This window comes from Mytilus trossulus, chromosome 3, assembly GCF_036588685.1.
Source record: "Mytilus trossulus isolate FHL-02 chromosome 3, PNRI_Mtr1.1.1.hap1, whole genome shotgun sequence".
Lineage (NCBI taxonomy): Eukaryota > Metazoa > Mollusca > Bivalvia > Mytilida > Mytilidae > Mytilus > Mytilus trossulus.
Window position 1 is genome coordinate 11,356,206 of NC_086375.1, and position 22,385 is coordinate 11,378,590.

General features: G+C 31.7%; 1 protein-coding gene across 2 annotated transcripts; it reads right to left on the reverse strand.

Moving 5' to 3' along the window:
- Nucleotides 1-3,613: 3,613 nt before the first annotated feature.
- LOC134710159 (uncharacterized) lies at nucleotides 3,614-21,270 on the reverse strand. 2 transcript variants are annotated; one of them, XM_063570375.1, is made up of 13 exons: nucleotides 21,130-21,270; nucleotides 19,721-19,863; nucleotides 18,842-18,932; nucleotides 17,786-17,865; nucleotides 16,767-16,846; nucleotides 15,701-15,887; nucleotides 14,953-15,177; nucleotides 14,031-14,102; nucleotides 13,349-13,520; nucleotides 12,602-12,799; nucleotides 9,758-9,838; nucleotides 7,535-8,661; nucleotides 3,614-7,058 (listed from the first exon to the last, which is right to left on the reverse strand). In XM_063570375.1, the coding sequence occupies exons 2-13, from the start codon at nucleotides 19,811-19,813 to the stop codon at nucleotides 6,516-6,518; spliced, it is 2,949 nt and encodes a 982-aa protein (XP_063426445.1). In that variant the 5' UTR covers nucleotides 19,814-19,863; nucleotides 21,130-21,270; the 3' UTR covers nucleotides 3,614-6,515. The 2 variants fall into 2 exon arrangements, with proteins under 2 accessions (XP_063426445.1, XP_063426447.1); XM_063570377.1 differs by lacking the exon at nucleotides 21,130-21,270 and adding an exon at nucleotides 20,986-21,071.
- Between the last annotated feature and the right edge of the window lie 1,115 nt (nucleotides 21,271-22,385).

Below are 22,385 nucleotides of genomic sequence, written 5' to 3' on the forward strand. Positions count from 1 at the left end.
TTAATACAAGGTGGTTTGACTGAGTGCTGGTGTTAAACGCCACTTTTAGCTCATGGTACAAGGTATTTATTAGCGGTGTTAGCCATAGTATACCTGTCGCCACTGACCTTTAGCTGGAAAACTGGCAGTCATAGGTTGTCAGTTTATTTTAGATTTATGAGATTGACTGTCCCTTTGGTATCTTTCGTCCCTCGTTTTTTTCTAGAAAAACCCTTCATCAACTACCATCTGACCACTGAGCCAATATCTCCTGAGGAAGTGGCAAATTCAGTTGAAGTACCATTACAGAAAATTCAATATGACATTGGGTCAAAAATAAATATGTTGATAAAAGCGTAGAAAATTCTTTTGATAGAATAAAAAGTTAACCCAGACATATGTTCCAGGTTGCATTTCTGTAAATATTGACAATACAATACCCCATAGGAACTCCTTTTACGGCTTAAACTGTACCAATTTTACTGTGAAGTTTTGAAAAAAAATATATCCTAGATTTGAAAGTTCATATGCACTACAATTGTTTCAAAGGTCAAAATATAGGGCTGTGCGGCATATTTTCAACGTTTATATGCCCTGGACTTCTAACAGTTTAAATTAACAGTTAATTTCTGAACTATCTCTGCCATGAATGTAGGATTACCACAGATTTCAATATAATTAATATGCATATGTATATTTACAGGCAACATTCCCAATTTATGTCTCTATGAGATGAAACATAGGATCCAGTATGTAAACAAAATGAACTATCAATGAATACTCTATATCTCACCAAAAGAGGGGTGGTTGCAGAAACGGCTGTATTTACAAAGTGAAACCCCCAGTACATAATTTTAGGGCCAAAAAATATCCATGTAAATGAAATATGCCAATGCTTATACAACTGCATACCAAACATCATTGAACTCCCACCAGTGGTTGCCTTTTGTGGTACTTTGATGCTTTTTGCATGGCTGTGTATTCTGTCTGAGTTGTTGTGAATTTTTGTGTTCTTGTCTTTCGTTTTTGCTGATGTACTTTGTCTGTGTTCCTTTTTATGCTTCTTTGTAACATATTAGTTTGTTTTTAAAGTGATAATAACACAATGTTGACTGCTATAACCCTATTTTTGAATTTTTTACCTATTGTGTTGTTTGTTTTGTTCACAAATTGTTTCATGCGACTGTAATACAAGTGAGACATTTAGCTAGCTATAAAACCAGATTTAGCCTACCATTTTCTACATAAGAAAATGTCTGTACAAAGTCAGGAATATGAAAGTTGTTGTCCATTTTTTTTTATGTGTTTCAAGCTTTTGATTTTGCAATTTGATTACGGACTTTCCATTTTGAATTTCCCTCCTAGTTCAGTATTTTTGTGATTTTACTTTGTCCCTAATAGCTGACATAATCACAAACTAATGCATGTATATTTGGAGTCAATTGATGTGCAAATGATATTACAACTGCTTATCAAACATTTTTGTCCAAAAAAAAAGTGGTTCCTCTGAGAACTACCGTATCTCAAATTATACAATGGTGTTGCTACTGGAACCAGCTCATGTTAGTCTTGCCTTAGCAACTCCATCAAAGAGACAGCAAAGGAGATGGTTTAAACTAAATATGTTATTTAATAAATTTGACACAGTAAAAAATAAAGAAATATCAATCTTTATTATTGGATACTATACATATGAAAATATTCAATATAAAATTTAACATGATGAAGATATAAAACTCTACAAATGATATAATGGAATGAACACACAGATCTCTAATATCAACATTGTATACATCACAGAATCAGGGGAAAAAACATGGAACCTCATAATTAGACCAGATAATTCCTACATTGACATCCTTCAATGTCCCATTATTTAAGGAGGTAGACCTAGGTTCAGGGAAATAATTCTTAAAATCATCAGTACTTTTATGTCAACCATTTTCATCAAAATATTCTAAGCTTCTAGGTTACATATATTATTTCCAATCTGTTTCAGGTAAATGCTTAAAATACATTGATGAGACTTGACTTTTACAAACGTATAACTGACTTAAAGAGTTGTCTCCCTGAACAAAGGTCTACCCCCTTAACATGTACATAGATTTTGTCTATGTCTGCCACAGACAGAATTTCACCTCATGTTCAGACTTAAAGTACAACAGCATTATTCAAACAAGTGTCACATCTTATTCTTTAATTTCTTTGTCTTAACCAGACAATAAATAAACTCATCATAGATAAATTTTCAAAAAGCTTCCCTAACCTTTTTTTAAATGATGGATGAGAATATAGGAATTATATTTCATGGCCTTTATCAAAATAAGTTCTTTCTTATCATTTCTGTGCACAATTTAACAAGTGCATGAAGCTGTTCTGATTCATTTTCATTCAGTGTTTAAACAATCTGATTGTATACAGATCCTGTGTAAGCATTTGTTTACAAGAACCTGACAATATTGTATTTTACTTTCTGTTTTGATAATCATTGTGTCAACAAATGAATACAAGCCTCAACACTTTTGATTGGTTTAAAAAAACTACTGCAAAGAACCTAAAAAGGTCTTCAAAACAGGAAGTAAAAAGAAACCCTTTCTGGTTCTCTACAAGGTCTGTATATCAATCATATGGTTTTTTAAAGATTATGTGTATAATAAAATCAGCAAATCACATTTCTGTAAAAAATAAAATATATGTTTTCCTGTGGCAAAACAAAAACTGCTTTTCTTTGAAATTAAAACCTAATGCCTGCTGCCTCATACCTAGAATAAATATTTTGATATATAAATTGTCTATAAAGTCAATAAAGACAGAACCACAATTTTACATTCCATCATTGAACTAAATAAAAAAATCATGTTTTCGTCTTAAATTTCATTAAATTTTATATGTATATCATGACTAATGCGGGGTTCACACATTGCCGATTATTGCTCCCGTTTGAGATCAGACAGCGATACGACACGAAAAGTGAAAAAGTCGGATTAGTATCCTCAATTATCTGGAATGTCCTATTATTGTCTGAACGCAGTCGTTTTAGTTCGTAACAGATTCCTACTGGTCGGGAAGGGTCCGAATAGTTCGGCAAAGCACCCCGACAGTTAGGTGCGTCCCGTAACATTCGGGGAAACTCAGCCGATTTTGTCTAGTCGGATTACAATCGTGCCTATGTCGTGACAGATTCTGCTCTATCGGATCGAATTCCTAACAATGTTCTGTGTATTCGGGACGGTGTCCTGTGGAACGGGAATGATCTGGAGAAGTCCCGACAATAACAGAATACAATACGACTGGGACCAGACAAAGCCGTTTGCAATGCGATAGAGCGGACCGTGATAGGATTACGTTCCGACAGTAACTGATCATCCCGATTATGTCGACAGTTTTCGAACGGATAACTTCCGTCAGCGTCGGTTCACTGTCTTGTCACTATCTGATCTCTGTCGGATTACATTCGGTAGAATCGGGACGCAGTCGTGACAGACTCGGTCGAATTTTACCTGGCGAAAGATACAAATCGAATTTCCATCCACGATTCACAGGACCTTGATCAGACTTTTGACAAATTTTAATCGGGAATGGTCCTGTCAAGGACGGCAGTAAAAATCGTGAATGTGTGACCCCAGCTTAAAGTCATTATTCTTATTTCTAGTGGCAATTATGGGTAATCAAATATATCACTTACAAAATTGGAAATCATTGGACAAAAAATATTTAATTATCAGGCTAGGCCTTAAAAAAACATGAGATTAAATAAAAGATATTTTATGTATTTAGAAGAGAACAATCAGTGTCTAGGGTTTCTTCATAATATTATAAGGTCAGAAGTTTTTTTTTCTGTTTTGTTCACTGTCAAATAAAGATAATATTATGTTTTAACAAATTAGGTTCTAATATCATAGTAAATATTTAACACACACTTTATTGGCCAAAATGTATGCAAGAAATGTTCTGAGGTACCTTAAAAACATTGATATACACATTACTACTACACCAACCAGGAAGTGAATTACTAAAACACATACAGGCACCATTATCACTAGGATCAACCCTGAGCAACTCTGAATATTTACATAATTATTGCACTAGGCTATAAATATCTCAATGATATGCCTAAATATAGTATTGATACAACCAACCAATAAACGATATGTGTATAACTGTACAATTGACCTACATTACGGACAAGGTGATTTAGGTTAAATATCAGTCTTACAATTGACCTACATAACAGATAAAACGATGTAAGTTAAATATCAATCTTACATTTTACCTACATAACAGCAAACCTTGGGTCAAATACATTGATAATGAACATTACAATTGCATTTTCTCTCTGAATGATCCAAGCATCATTTCACACACACCAAAAATTGATATTTAACTCACTAAATCATCTTGTGTGTTATGTATACTATACAAAATGGAAAGATCTTTTGTCAACTTACAATTCAAATATTACAATGCCCAACTATGAATTATATCTTTTATGAAAGGTTAAGAAATAAATGCATATTGAAGAGGGCCAAAATACCCATGTATCAAATCATTATAATGTTACCTCCTACATTTCTTGTAAAGCATGTCCAAAACAATTTACTGTAAACAATATTTAATAGAAGGTATCAACTTATTTTTAGGATGAAAAATAATTTTGGTATATTGAAATCTGCATAGAAAGGCCAATATTTTTTAAATAGTTTGTTCATTTCCATAGTGAGACCAAAGTTTTTTTTTCTTTTTAAAAGGTGTTAAAAATAACCTCCGGAAAAATTGGCCATGGTCAGAATGCATTTAGTTGCATAATTCTAATTTTCTAGTCAAAATACTATTCATTAATTGATAATGCTTCAATATTCGTTTCTTATGAAATATTAATAGTACTTGTATGATGTGATAAAATGTACAAGTTATGATTAAAAAAAAATTGAACATCTGTTATTTAAAATGGAATATAAAAGTATCACAATAGTCAATATTCTGGGATAACTAAATAAAAAGATAACAAAGTTAAATATATTTCTATCTACAAATGCATATCAATTTATGTATAAATAAAATGTGTTCATCATATCCAGCTAAATATACTGGATCTATGTTATGCAATACAAAAATAATAATCAAGAATTTCAATTGGGGTTGTATAACTGTTGAGAAAAAGATACATGTTTGTGCTAGAAAAAAAGGAAATAACAAAAACAATATACATTTGAGTGCACATGTTTAAGGAATATTTTAAAAAGACCCTACAGTAAGAGTAGGACAGGAAGCAAAAATCATATTTTACTTGAAAAAATTACATGCATGTATATGCATGCTTATGCAGCAGATGCCAGAAAAATAACAAAAATATATGTCTAACCCCTCTAACATGAAGAAAAAAAACCAACTCTTTTTCTTTGTACTTTCAACCCCATAGAAAGTTATGCAAATATAATTATCTGAATATTTTGAATGAAAAAAGATATAATTTTCAACCAGCTACCATTGACTAGCTAATATACTGTTGTCAGTATAAAACATTTCCATAATTACTGTACAAAAATGTAGTACTTAGTGTATTCCGTACTTGGCACTGAGTAATAAACAAAATATTTATCAATACAATACAAGGTTCGATTCTTGCTCTATTTGGAGATTATATATTACAGTGAATATGGTGAAGAATAGGAACCACTCACTTAATTAACTCTCCCTACATCTCAGTTATGGCAATTTATTTTTTCCATTTTTTTGTTAACTTTCTTGAAATATTTAAATATGTTTATAGAGAAAATATCCAATTTTGAAGTAAAAGCAATGACTTTTTTCTTCTTTTTTTGTTGTTGCCATAATAAATTGATCTCATTTACAAAGACATTTACCCTAGTTTAAGTACAGGGATAATTTCCATTGTTTGGTATTAAAAATGTGCCGATACATTACATACACAAATAGTTTACACAGATCTATAATATTGATGTGAAGGGAGCATTTATTGTTCAATGCACCAAGTTTACCCAGTTCGTAAATGACAAATAAAACATGAAAACGTTCACATTTACATGTATGAAGAATATATCACCTTGTGTATTTGTAATTACAGAAGCACTATGCAGTAAACTATTATGAATATTTTGCATTTTATTTATAAATTTAATCTAAAATGGTGGAAAAATATATTTTCTAATGCTAAACCTGAAACACCTATTCAACAACAAAAATTTGGCAGTAATAGGAAAAACATGTCTCTTGGAGACGCACTCATTCATTTAATTTCTTTTAAATATGTTGTCTTTGAGACCATACAACCACATGATTTCTTTGAGACCCATAAATTTGTGTTCTCTCTTTGAGACTAAACAACTATATGGTCTTTTCTAAATCATGCAACTATATGTTCGCGTTTAGGCCATGCAACCATGTTCTCTTTGAGACCATACAACCATACCATTTGCATAGTAGTTATTAGTTGACCTTATAGGTAATGCTGCAAGCCACTCAAATCAGGACAGCCCAAGCTGATTTGAAAACCATTCCTTTTATATGTTAGTTGTTCATGCAATACCAATGGTTTCTTGGAGTCCACTTTGAGAATTAATGCCCCTAGCCGGTGGTTGCACTATATGAGAGTATTCTGATGAATATTGGTCACTGTATGAAATGGAATTGGTCCATGAGGGCGAGGCTAGTAAATGTCCGAGATTTTGAGGAACACTTCGATGATTCTCTTCTAATGTCTGACCATTCATGGCTGTTATTTGGGCATCTAGATCAAAGTTTTCACTGTGCCAACTGAATGGTCGCTGTGACATACTCGGTGGTCCTTGTCCACTGGGGTAAACAGCTGAGAGACGACGGGGATCAAAATCATGTGATATCCGTGATATTCGAGAGTCAGTTGATCGAATCGTTGAATTTTCGTACGACTCCACACTTCCATCCATTGGTTGTGTTATTGGCATGTAAAGAGATTTGTCATTACACAGGCCATACATGAGAGGTAAGGATAACGCATGTGTATCAGCTTTTATTGTTTCTAGCTCAGGATGCAGAGTTTCACCAGAGTTTAATTCTGTCGTAGATGTGCTCAGAGTTGGCTGAAATAAAATAAAATACATCAATTACATAATTACAGCAAGAACCTATGAAAGCTGAAAATTACTTACCGGTAAATAAACTGAAGAAAACTGTTCTTTTTCTGATTAAGGTGGAGTATTATATTTTGACAAGTTTGCTCTTTTTTAATAGTGGACTATGGAATAGGGGTTTTGCTCTTTGTTCAAAGCTGCATGGTGACCTATAGCTGTTTAAATCAACTGCAATTGGACTATAGTTGATAGTTTTCTCAATGGCAGATACACCACATCTCATTATTATTATGTTTTTTATGTATTAACTCTTATGTATTAAAGGAATACCATTCCTACTGAAAAAAACGTTTTGGTATCTTTAGTCTCTTGTTTCTTGTTACATGTTTGTGTACAAAAATGTTTTAAATAGGTCTTAAGTGAGAATAAATGTTAATGTTTACAATTTTAGTCACAAGAATTAAGAATAAAAGACTGATTCTTACCTTTTTCTCTTCATTATCTGATGGTTCTGTTGGTAATTTATTTAATGATGTATTACTATTACAAGAATGTTTTGAATCATTTAAATGCTCTGACATATCTGCAAACATTGGTGGTGGTGCTAACACTTCATGTTCCTGTAACGTCCGTTTTGTTTCCGTGTATGAGGAATTTGACATGTTACTCTGACTAACGTAAGAAGTCATCCCCGGAATCATCATTTCGTTAGACACATACATCACACCTTGATTTTCCACAATTTGACCAGTAAAACTCTCCTGGCTATAAAAATGGTTCATGTTTTGTGAACCTGACAAGTCTGTTTCATATCCTTGTTCATGACTATGATGATAAAATTGGTTCATGTTTTGTGAACCCGATAAATCATGATTTGGATAAAATTGGTTCATGTTTTGTGAACCTGATAAATCATGATTATTATGATAAAATTGGTTCATGTTTTGGGAACCCGATAAATCAGGATTATGGTAAAATTGGTTAATGTTTTGTGAACCTGACAGTTCATGATATTGATAATACTGTGGATCAATGTTCTGTGAACTAGTCAGTGCCGGATCACAGGCCTGTGCCGCCTGCATCTGTCCATTAAAAGTATTATAATTATTATATGCCGGTAACTGATACATTTGTTTGTTATAATGATAATACGGAGATATGTGATTATCACTTGTATGAATCTGTAACTGTGTCAAGTTACTTTTAAAACTGTCTGCGCGACTCGCGCTTCGACTGACTGGCTGAGATAAGCAAAGTCTCTCATTATGTAGACTGGTCGAAGGAGTATGATTCATGTAAATTGGAACATTCATTTGCTGTGAGCTGTACAATGGCAAAGGCATGGCATTATGTACGGGAAAATGTCCTTGATATCGTCCACTGCTGTTTGGAGAAATATCACGCTCTATAGAATTGCCTGAATAAGATGTTGATAAAGTTCCACTATAAACAGCATGGTGTTGTTGTTGAGATATACTAGCTATTCGATCAGGCGATCTATTCATCTGTCGATTTCCACCTGCAGGTCTACCGACAGAGGAAGACTTGAAAAGTTCTCTTGGTCCAGATTCAGCTCCAGGACTTCTATTCATCTTTGAAGAGGGCATATAGTCTGTTGGTAAATAATAAAATAATAATGTTAGAAAACTATAGAAAATGTTATCTTTACTTTTTTTCATTTTCAGTTACATCTACTTGTCTAGGTTTGTAATTAGGTTTTTGATTTCCTAAATTTTGGCTTTGACCAACACTTAAGGATGTACTTAGGTGAGGTTTTGGAATTTGTGTCAAATGTTCGTACTCCTTAGTGTTTTTGCATACAATACAATGTAAAATATTTTGCCCCATAACCATTTTATTTTTTTCATATAAGACTTAATAGCTCATGAAAGGTCATTTACCAAAATTTTAGAAGATTCTTAATTTTCTATCTTTGTTTTGAGACCTAACAATACCAACGCAAATATAAGGTAAGAGTCCGAGTTAGCCTTTTCCTGCCATATTTTAAATCTGAAATATCTCGAAAAGGAGGTCCACGACCTGTCAATATTTTAAGCTTATTATTATTTAACCTCACCTAAGTACATCCTTAAGGTGGTACTCAACACTTTTACAAAAAATAATTTGGCTTGTTTAATTTTCATGAAATTTTAACAAAGTATTTACTTTGAACCTTTGACAAAATATGAATGTTTCAAAAATTTTGAACCAACTGTTTTATCAGAAAGATTACACTGGTTATAAAGCAGTTTGACAACCACAATCTTTGATCATTGAGAAACTTAATATTGCCTTCACAACACAACATATTTTTTAGCTGATTTTACAGAGTTATCTCCCTGTAGTGTTAAGGTACCAACTTAAGCAATACTTTTTTTATACTTCAAACTTGCTCATTAAGGTTTTCAAAATATATGTTTCAAGGATACAGTTACTGGCTTATTTTTCATAAACTATGTATAAACTATGTTTTGTCAAGATTTGCAGATATCTATCATTTTAAGTTCTTCATAACATTATTGCAGCATTCATGGAAGAAAAGACTCAAGACTTTCTCCGCATCATTGTTGCAGCATCAATGAAGAAAAGACTCAAGACTGTCATATTTACAACAAGGAATATTTGCATTATATGTTGCATAATTAATACCTTGCAAATAATACTTTGTTGACAATACTGAAATAAAGATATCAAATTTAAAAACTTACTTGGTAATGTAGAAAATGCATTGTTTTGACTAGGGTTACCAAACATTGGTGGTGAATCTATCATTATTTCCCTGTTGTGTTCTGAAATAGATATAGCTCATTAAAAAATGTTCAAAAATTAAGTGTATACTATTTCTTTGTGCATCTGTTATTTAATCATTCATATTATAGAAATAAAGTTCTCTTTGTCAGATGTTTTTGGTTTATACCATTTTTAATATACCATATGAAAAAAAAAGAACAATACAGTATTTCAGATTGTCTTGAATTCATAGTGTTGATAGTTGAGAATCACCATGATAAACAAACCACATGTTGATTTTTTCCCATGAAACACGTTTTTAATACCACAAAAAAACCCCTTGTCAAAGTAAGCTACAAGGTGTCTACTAGTCTTCCAAATCTTGCGTATTTTTCTACTATTGACAAATTTAACAAGTGAAACTGCGAGCTACTGCTCACTGATGATACCCCCGCCGCAAGTGGATAATATAAATAGTGTAAAAATATGCAAGTGTTCGGTAAACAGGAAGTTGTCGAGTGATGAATCTGAAAACGCATCACACAGTATAGGTGACTTATATAAATCCTGAAACCAAATTTCAGAAATCCTTGATATGTAGTTCCTGAGAAAAGTGTGACGAAAATTTTCAACTTGGCTATCATGTGTAAAATCATACAAGTGTTCGGTAAACAGGAAGTTGTCAAGTGATCAATCTGAAAACGCATCACACAGTATAGCTGACTTAGATAAACCCTGAAACCAAATTTCAGAAATCCTTGTATTGTAGTTCCTGAGAAAAATGCGATGAAAAATATTCATTGGACGGACTGACTGACGGACGGACTGACAGACGGACGGACAGACAGAGGTAAAACAGTATACCCCCCCCCCCTTTTTTAAAGCGTAAGTATAAAAACATTATCTATTGAGTGTGGAAAATATTGAGCCCTGCTCATTGCAGTGATAGAATTTACAGTCAAACTGTATACTGTAGATTCATTTATTTTCTTGGGTATCACTTTTGGTGGATTGCTGAAAACTTGCATTTTCATGGATACTGTGAAAGTACTTTTATTCGTGCGGTACCAATTTTTCGTGGTTTTCGTGGATGACTTTATCCACGAATTTAAGTGTCCAACGAAATAAAACAACCATTGTCCACATCCAGACATGGAAAGATCCCCATCGGTAGATTTGACTACTAATATTATGTACAGAATACATTGATTAACACCAAATCTGAGAATACTTTAATAGCAGTCACAGAACTGCAACTGCATGCATGATTATACCCATTTAATCTTTAATAACCTAACTTTTGATCTTTTAATTCTCATAAAACATATTTTTAATTGATAAAAGTCAGATTTCCGGTATTGATATGCTAGTATGATAAAGTGATCATTTTATATCCGCATAGTTCTCATACATATATGGGAAATTATTCAAATAATAATTTCATGCTGGGCTTGATTTTGGTAAGAATTATTTGACAATTCAAGATACGTTTATAGCATTTGTTTATGTTACTGTTTTCTTTAGGTGGCATGTTTATCGCCTAATTGACACCTTTGATGGACTTTATTCTGTTGATCACTTTATCATGGGTTAATTAGTGTATTCACTACGTTTACATGGGTCAATGTTTACTTTGCAATTTCCTTCAATCCAGACTATTTGAAACCTTCGTTTCTACAGGATTTTTTTTTTTTTATTATTTATTTAGAAAACAAAAATCCACGAATTAAAAAACCCACGAACATGTCAATATTGCTCAAACCACGAAAATTGATACCCACGAATTAAAGTACTTTCACAGTATTTCATTTCATGATTTTGCCAATCTCTGTATACAAAGCCTATTGAAAATATGGTATTCCTTGAATTTCATTGTACAGTGGAGTACCCGGTGTCCGCGCGGCCGTTGATACCGCGCATTAGCTGATTTCGTCATATCAAAACAGTAGCACTAATAAAATCGTTCTTGTTATTGTTTTAGCCTTCCGAAGGGATGAATAAGAATAAAATTGATAAGTTCAAGAGTTCAATAATAACTGTAATCCCGTGATTTACAATATTTGGCCAATTTCCATTAAAAAAAATACATCATCAGATAAAATTTGTTTTATTTTAGTCAAATTTAAATCAGATTGAAATATTTTTTGCTCTGCATCCTTGGCAGTGTGCTTGGTTCAAATTCAGCTTTATTTCGTAGTAAAAAATCTTTCCCTTATTCATAATAAGCTATTTTTGGAAGGCATGCGCGAAATCACCGGACATTGGAGGAACTCTCAGAACAGGGGTTTCCCTAATTTTGGAAACACATTACACAAAATCTTGAGAGTGAAAGCATACAAACAGAAGATTTTATGAAATAAAAGTATGTTATGAATGTGTTAACACAATATTATCCAATTATTGGTTATATCAGTTGAATGAAGTGAAGTCATATGTCTTAGGTGCGCGGATACACCGGACTGCACCGTACATTTGAATTTGTGGTTCATCTGTACCACTAAAACCCATGAAAATTGGTATCCAACAAATAATAATTATGAATCCACGGTATAAGAAAAGAGTGGCCTGGCAAGTCAGGATTTTGACTCATAAAGGCGACCTTTATTTACATGCAGTCTTTACTCTTAGCCACTAGACCTCCAGCCCTGGCTTGTAATATTGCTTTTGGAGTGGTAAAATTCTCTACAAGCCAACAAAATCGAACAAAATTTTCCATAAAATTGAGCTTGATGCTTGTGGATTCAAATGTTCATCATGAAGACTGTACACATAGTATGTTTGACTGTATATTTAAGCATATAATTTCAATAAATTCCCAGTACCTTCATCCTCAAAGCTGATTGTCATTTTGTCACTGGCTATGCCCGATGTTGTATTAGAACTGGCATTGCTGACAACTGAATATCTCACATTTAATACAGATTTTGTACTAGGTGATAAACTTCCCCTAAACGATCCTCCATGTGCCTTTAAGTCTTTAGGGTCACTATAAATGTACAATTCTCTGTATCTTTTTTTATCTGAAAAACACAAATATAACTTATGCATTGCAAATAATCATTTTCAATGGTCAATAAAGGTCAAACTTGCCAGTCATATGACATTCAAATAACTGAAATGAAATTAAAATTTCTGTCAAATTGAATTGGAATATTTACAGAGATCTGACTTTTTCAACTTTATTTTCATTCTAATAAGTTTTACCATTGAAGGAAGAATAACTCAATTTATAAACTTCTTATTTACAGATAAGAATCAATGATTATCATTAAAGATGATCAAAATTTATTTCTGTGTAGGTTATGAAAATCTTAATATTTTTAGGTGTATACTGTCATTAGTGGGAGTCTGCAAAAATTCTATAGAGTTCCATGCTTTGAACTGAATGTGCCATTTCTTTTCTTTATCGTAAATTTTACACAGACACAAAACCTTAAAAAAATTAGGTAATTTTTGTATCAACATTTTTCAGAATCTGAGGTGAAATTTGGGAGGAGATATGAATGTCTTTGCTTGACAAATTCCAGCTTAGTTACAGTGTATTTCCAAATATAAACAAAGTTATTTACCTTGTTCCTCCAAATGTCTTATTTCCATCAGTTTAGGATGTATTGCTAGCTGGAACATGTGTGTTTGTTTACATAATTGTAATAAGTATTTTGATTTGGTATCACAGTCTGTATAATAAGCAAATTTCCTCCCTTCAGGTGCACCAGCAGCTCGGATCTCAAATTTCTTTTTCTACAAATAAATATAAATACAAAATATTAGTAAATAGGACAGATATTCAACAGATTAAATTTATCACTAAAGGTATTTAACATTCTTTGAAGAAAAAATTTAATGAAGAATTCAAATTTAAGTCATTTGGACCCTCAATTTCCTTTCCCAATTGTCTTATAGCATGTACAAGTTTTGTCTAAATTTTCTGCAGATTGTGTGTTTAATTATAACAAAACATGCACTAATAAAGATAATTTGAGATGCACTAGGTGAAAAATTAATCAGGTCACTATTTGTTAGAATAAAACACATGAAATATACTATTTTATAATAACGTCCTGTTATACTGTGAATTCATTACTATTCGTTGGATACCAATTTTCTAGGTATCATGTTTAATGGTGAAGCACACATTCAAATGTCCAACGAATAGCATACTTTGAAATATGTAAGTTTTTAGAAATCCATGAAAATTGAAATCCACGAAAAATAAATGAGAAAACAGTAGTCACAATACTGATAACATACTTCAAAGAATAATTTTCCAATATCTGGCCACAGGAATGTTGATATCAAATTCTTCAGGCTTTCATCTACCTCCTGTTAAATAAAAAACAATTTTTACAAAAATGGTTTTGACTATATTATAACATAAACTTGTATGTATGAATCTGTTTATATCTTTGTTATTTTGTTATTATTCTGTATGTTCTGTTAAATGTTTTCACAAGTTGGTAAACCAGGTGTCTGATCTATTTTAAACAATCCCCTTTTCATAATCTAAAGAATTATCTTGTTTACACACCAAATAAACATAATGTTAGTTTTCTCAATTGAATTGTTTTAAATTTTTCATGTAAGGGTTATTCAAAGTATAGTTTTTTCTCTTTGTTGGAGGTTGTATGAAGGTTGTATGGTTGCATATAATTGCTTGCATCCAATGCATTTCAACTTTGATGGATAATTGTCTTTTACAACATCTCCCATCTATAATTCATATTTTGCCAACTGTTATATATCCATTGTTTATAAAATGTTTGTCAATCATAAAGTTTCAGTGTATACATTTGGAAATTTTAATGCAGAGTGCATTTGGATTCTGAAAATGTGTAATATATATGCAATTTTTATTTTTTCCTGGTTATAAGTATCCCTTTGCAGTTTTTCACAATTTTTTGAACAGATGGAAAGTTGATATTTTAGTATAGAACTAAATTTCCCTTTTCAACATCCAGACATATTATATTAACGCCATAATTAGTATGGCGTTCATTATCACTGAACTAGTATACATTTGTTTAGTGGCCAGCTGAAGGACACCTTAGGGTGCAGGATTTTCTCGTTACATTGAAGACCTGTTGGTGACCTTCTGCAGTTGTTTTTTCTATGGTCGGGTTGTTGTCTCTTTGATACATTCCCCATTTCCATTCTCAATTTTATATTATATTACCTCATATATTTCTATTCCTTTTGCACAAATTCCAAGCCATGCATTCCAATTTTTATCTGTTTTTCTTTTCTTTAATCGATAAAAATGTAAGTTATATGCAGCTGGTGATATTGATGCCTCTCTGATAAATTTGAACTCTGCCTCAGACTTGCTAAGGTTATGCAGATCTTGGTGTATCAATGGAGTATTCTTACAGATATAGTCTTTCCCTCTCTTGTTACAGATCTGTAATTTATAAAATGTACAATAAGAATACATCTTTAATGATTCATTATATATTTATATACAGTAAAAAAACACTTGTGCTTTAAATCATAATAATTCTAATTAAAACATCTTTGAATTATCTCCCCTAATTTCATTTTTTTAAATATTAGATCTATTTGAATTTTAAGCATAATTTAGATATATGAAGAAATAAAACTTGATTGATCATATTAATAATATCTGTATTTATTTCACAACAGAGAAAAAAATTGTTAATTAAAAATTAAAGCTGAAATGGTTGTTTTGGCGACATCCATGAGCAGAATAATAGAATTTTACTAAAAGTAAGAAGTTGAATGATACCTATTTTCAAGCAATAAGAAATTGAATGATACCTATTTTCAAGCAATAAGAAATTGAATGATACCTATTTTCAAGCAATAAGAAATTGAATGATACCTATTTTCAAGCAATAATATATTGTACTTTAGTTAAATAAAGCACCATATACAATTGAAATGTTTCATAAGCAACAATTTACCCATGCAGGAAAATATTCTCTGGGATCAAAGTACTGGCCACTATGTTTAGATTTGATATAGTTCCCACTGTCAGCTTGGAGGGCATATGAGACCAGCTGGAAACATTTCTCCTCCGTAGAAACATGTCCATAATTGTGTATGTTGTCTTTCAGCTGAAGAAAGTATAGGTGTCGAGTCACCTTCTCCCTATAAAATTAAATTCATACAAAATAAAGAATGAACCTTTTTCCCTACAAAATTAAATTCATACAAAAAAAATACAGAATGAATATAATAATCAGATTTCTCAACAAACTAACCGCTCTCAAGACTAAAGAATGATGAAAGATGACTGTTTAACATCTAGTGCCAAATCAAATGCATTTTTAGAATGAGAACATGCTAATGTGATAGGAATATTAAGCTTGTATTGTTTATTTTTTTACATAAATAAGGCCGTTAGTTTACTCATTCGAATTGTTTTATAGTGTCTTATTGGGGCCTTTTATAGCTAACAATGCAGTGTGGGCTTTTCTTATTGTTGAAGGCCGTACGGTGACCTATAGTTGTTAATGTCTGTGTCATGTTGGTCTTTTGTGGATAGTTGTCTCATTGGCAATCATACCACATCTTCTTTTTTATACTGTACTAAATCAACAAGCTGTCCGAGCCGACAAGCCTTTGCTCTTACACCCAAATGTCGAGTGCTAAGTAATGAAGCAACAAATACAAATTTTAATGTTTTTGATTGACTAGGCCAAGGGTCAGTAATCAACATCCAACTGGAGGCATCAATGCTATAATGAGATTTATATAAATACAGCTTTTCATGAATGTAACTAGACAACGTAATCAATCTATAATGGTTTACCTTTTTTTTAAATTGTTATTTGGATGGAGAGTTGTCTCATTGGCACTCACACCACATCTTCCTATATCTATATATATATTTTACCTTATAGTAAGTTACTTTAATCGATTTTATTCATTTTTATACATCTTATCCCACTGTCACATTAAGAGTGAATGTCATTTTTTTTAGACAAAAGCAATTAAGCTGTTAAGTTTTATTATCTAAAATCTTACCTCAATAAGACAATCTGGTCGACATAAAACTGAACACGAAAGTAGAGAGAAACTAGTGGCTGGCCATCCGTATCTAAACCCTGTAAATATACACATGATTAAAATTATTTTCAAATAATATTATAATATTGCATATTACAGGTTTTAAAAAAAAAAAAATTGTAGAAATTACTCGGTCACAGATCTCTGTTTAAGGTACAAGTCAATTATAAACAAAGATATAAACTTGAGTTATCTTATTTCAATAATATAATGAACAAGTCTTTCATGAATTTATTTCCTTTATTGAAATTTAAAACAATCTTCTTGAAAAGTGATTGTTTGAAGGTTTTGACCACCAACATTTTGCAAAGGACCAACAAAATGATGGCATTTTGCAATAGAAATAATAGTAAGGCCTATAAAAAAGATATGTGTAACATCATATTGAAAAATAGGGTCGGAAGGTCGGAATTTTTTTTTTTTTTTTTTTGACATCGTAAATGGATCCGTAATTAGTTTCAAAAACCGAAAGTGTGCCATTTGCAATGTTTTTGAAGCACCTGCTGTGCAAATTTCTTGGATTTTAACCTATTTGGAATACCTTTTGACATTAATAAAATGTTTAACTGGCTTTCTATGCAAGTAGAAGCAAGAGAGAAAAAATATTATGTCATTTATCAGAAGCCTGTGTCAAAAACGGGGTCGGTTGATACAATTTTTTAATATTTTTTTTGAAGATCGAATAAAAAAGTTAGAGTCAGGGCTAAAAAACAGGGTCGGTCGGGTTACGGGAAACATCGATCTTTTTTTTCTCGGCCTAAAGACCACAAGAGTTTCTTATAAGGATTACAGCTTGAGAACTCAGCAAAAACATCAGTAAATACTAAGATATTTAAAATTAACACTGTTTTAAACCCTATTCAGCTTATGGGTAATTTAAACATTGACTTTAAACGTTCTTTAAAGCAAAAAAAATAAAGGTAAATAACCAACAAATCTTATTTTGTTTAAAGTTCAAAACACGGTTATATATGTACCTCTGAGGTTCCAGATTTCCAGCTCTTTGGAGCAAACTTGTGAATTTTTTCTTCTAAAGGAAGAAAGTGATATTCTCCTTCTGAAAATAAAATAAAAACTTTTTATACAACTGCATAAACAGATAGGAACTAAGATGGAAATATCCAACGTAATTACTTACTGGTGTATAGATAGTCTTGAGAGAACTGGTCATATTTGAGTGCAAATATTTTGTCCTATAATTCATTGAGCAAAGGAGACTCAAATTTTACCTGTCCTTGAATAATTGAAAAAGAAACGGTCTTCGAAGGATTATGTAAAAGTATGAGAATTATCTCCCCTTTTAATTTTTGCTTTCCTTTACCTGATTAAGTTTCCTTCTATTTATCATCGAAATTAAACCAGTGCATAAAAATAATTTATGTAAGCCTACAATCTTGCATGTCAACACATTCAGGAAAGAAATGATGTTTTCTGTTACCTGTATTGCTGGTAATTTTTTCGGCCTATACTATAAGTTATATGGTTCGCTACTGACCCCCTACAGATCCATAGAGGGTTAGTAAAATCCACAGGAGGTGTACTTGCTTACGGTTAACAGGCAAGTTATGTTTCACAGGTTTTTTCAATGAATTGATATGTTTGAATGCAGTGGTATTTTTAAATCTCATTATTTATATGGTTTTCTGTAAGCCTACACATTCCTATATTGTAATTTTTTCAATAGAAATTATTGCCATATCTTGATTGTGAATAATATGACTGGGTGAATATCACCTAAACATGAACTTATATTCTGATATCTGATGCATATATCTGTATGTAGTTTTTTCTGTTTTCGCAATATTAAATCTCAAAATTTTGGGCCATTATATAAAAAATTAAAATATTTAAAGCATGCAGTAATTTTTCAATTTTACAGTACGTATCTAACAGAAGTTTTGTCAGAATTATTCAACTTGAGATAAAGATAGGATTATAGCATGTATTGAAATAAGCCCCAACTCCCTACTGACCTAATATTGAATATACACGGTCTCCACGAGGTCGGAGGTAAGATAAGATTATATACCCACCTTTTTTCTGTGACAGTCCGAAATATTCAGTCTCTCTTAAACTAAGTTGAGTGGCTATCTGATTAAAAACATCATGAAATTTTGATTTGACCTGCAAAGATAAAAAAATTCAAAAATCAATTGAAATCAACTGTATTATAACTTGATAAAACTTTGGATATAAAATGGTTACAGAAATTATTTGGTCAATGATTCTTTCAGAGCTATGCACATTTTGTAGTGCCAATAACAACTATGAGTGCAGAATTTTTAAGGACGATCATGCTGGTTTCCCTGTTCCACTTTTCAATATTATTGTTGCTATAAAGCATAATAGTTAATACTACCCTTGTGAGATTTCTAAACTTTACTACGATAAAGAAAGCACTGTTGCTGGTAAGTGGAGGGTTGTTGTCCCAGCAAACATGTTTAACCACATCAACATTCTTTCCAAAGTCAGGAGCCCACAGTACAGTTGTCGTCATTGGCTCATGTTTCATTTTTTTTTTCATTGATTGTTTTGTTATAAATAAGACTTTAATTTTCTTGTTTCAATTGTGTTTCACATTTTTTATGTTGGGGAATTATAACTATACATTCGTAGCTTGCTGTATACAATAAGGATTTTGCTCATTGTAAAAGGATGATCTATAGGTGCTAGCTTCTTAGTGCATTTTTTGGTCTCTGGAAGTTAAGAGAGTTGTCTCTTTGGTGATCATATCACACTAAAATATTTTTGTCCATTTTTTCGAATAAGCGCAATAATAAATGAATGAGATTTCTGGATTGAAATTATTTCATTTGAATTTCTCAGGTTAGTAGCCTTTACAGAATAACATTTATCAGAACTATTTGTAATAGACTTCACAGATCACATTTATCAAAACTATTTGTACTCACATCTACATTTATTAAACATTGTGTACCATCCAGCAATATTACATTTACAACTTTTCTCTTTTTCCCGGCATGATGCAATGTTAATGAGGACATAATGTTTATAAACTCTTGTTATATTCCATGAACTTCAGATCTAGGTATATCTGAAAAAGAAACAGGAATCTGCTAAAATCACAGAATTATGAATAGGCTGTAAACTTTAAGGAAGAATTGTATACTGTACATAATATTTATTACCTACAATGTATTTTTATCTTGACAGTAGTTTTGTTTGACAATCTATTAATCTGTTTACAAAGTTTAAATTACATTACTGCATCAATTATATGTTCAATTCCAAGTATGGAATAGTGATTAAAAATGGAAAAATATCTCTCTGACGTTTGAGAAAGAGCATTTTTATCTTGTGCACATGTACATGTTCTCAGCACTCCAAAACTGATGGTCTCCAGAAATAGAAACTTTCACATACATGTATTTCAGGAATACGCCCATTCCAATTACAATTACTAATATATGAATTTCCTTAAATGTCTAACCAAGGACTTACAATGTATATACGTCCCTGGTCTGACACATACAATCATTTTTCAAATGTTTTACAATGTACATGTCAGAGCTGAGCAAAGTAATCAACTTCAATCAAAGTAAACAAAGTCTCAGATTAGAATTTTAATAAATGTGCCAATCGGAAAAAAACTAATACTACATGTATCATGAGCATGTACACAGATAAACTATATGTTGTGTACATGATCAGATCGTAAACATGTTAAAATTGGCCATGGTACAAGTATCTCTAGATTTAATTGTCACATTTTGGCAAGACAACACCTTGAAAACTTGCATTTACAAATGGGTCTGTGTTTGTTTTTACCGTTACCTGCAGTTGCTTACAGCCACCTCCTTTGGAATCCAGTGGATAGAAAGTAACATAATTTGGCAATCATACCAAATCTTCTTACTTGCAGAAATCATAATCTTAACTCAGAAAGAAGGAACACCATAACTCAGCTAACTAATTATATATATATATATATATATATATATATAAGGAGGTACAATGTACAATGCCAATCTCTTACATTACAGTAACCAAAATGTAATTTTCAAAGGCCCATCCTTGTAAATTATGGTACAGGCATCTAAAATATTTGTAACCGACAACAGAATGGCATGTTTTAAAAATCATTAATCATATTTTTTCATAAAAGAATAATAACATTAAATAGAAATGTTAACATTCTTGACATTTCTAGCCTTACTTTCCACAGTATGTTCATAAAAAGACAGCATAGCTGCGTAGGTTACTCAAGCGATGAAAATTTACGGTGCTCCGGGCTACGAGAATACGCCGCTCATTTAAAACACAACAAGAAAAGGAATTGCTGCTGTAAAAAGTTATTTACCTTGTGCAAAATTAAAATATCGGGATGATATAACGACATCACGCTATGAAATTGCCATTAAATGATCTAATGAGTTATTATTCAACAAAAATTCCGCACATTCCAATCTTCTTTGTGGATTTACACCATTAGTAGGACACTTTTGCCTCGATTTCAAAACAAAATTAATCTCTAAAATATAAAATAGATTTAATAAATATTTATATACATTTACAGAATACATAATAAAACATATCTGATCAACGCACATAATAATTATTTACTTTATTCATTACATAAATATTAGTGTTTTGAGACTACACAAATACAAATCTCACTAATGACCACAAAACATAGAAGCACGACTAGCAGGCATGTAACTTTTAAAACTTTACATAAAATATGTGATAAATAAATATGTAAGTGAAAACAACTGAAAAAATGGGAAGAACCAAAATTCAATTATGAAAAAATCTTGAATATTCAATAATTGGTTCATAAATATACCTCAAAACACCACAAAACATTTACCAAAATAGAGGAAGTCAAATATAAAAAAACAAATATACTATAAACAAATTGAAAAATGATGAAAGACAGACAACAGGTATCTAATCAACACTTAAAACTGAGCAAAATTAAATCTAGCTAACAAATGGAAGGGAATTTAGGTGCTCTAGATGGGTACAACATTTCTGCTTCCTAATGTGGCACCCATCTCGATGCTGAATCACAGTATTAAAAATTTAGTATACATCAGTTTCGGTAATGCATCTATCTCGAAAAAAACCCATGATTTTTAACATATCAGTAGTTGTACATAAAAAAACAAACAAATATTCTAGTCTTGTTATGTTTGGCAGGCGAGTTTTCAACAGACTGTCGGATTTCCAATGGGAACCAATTGTGCCCCTGTTCTTGCCGACTTGTTTCTTTATTATCATGAGGCTGAATTCATACAAGATCTGCTTAGGAAAAAAGATCAGAAGTTAGCAATATCCTTTAACTTTACTTTCTGCTATATAAATTATGTTCTATCGCCGTATCAGTCACTAAATAATTCTAAATTAAGTGACTATGTTGAAGGAATCTATCCCTTCCAAACTAGAGATAAAGGATACAACAGATACAGTTTAAGTCTGCGTCATATCTTGACCATGTTTACTTACATCTAGAAATTGACAATGAGAGTTGGTTGAAAACAAAACTTTATGACAAAGTCACATAAGAGATGACTTCAGTTTCCAAATTGTGAACTTTCCATTTCTATGTAGCAA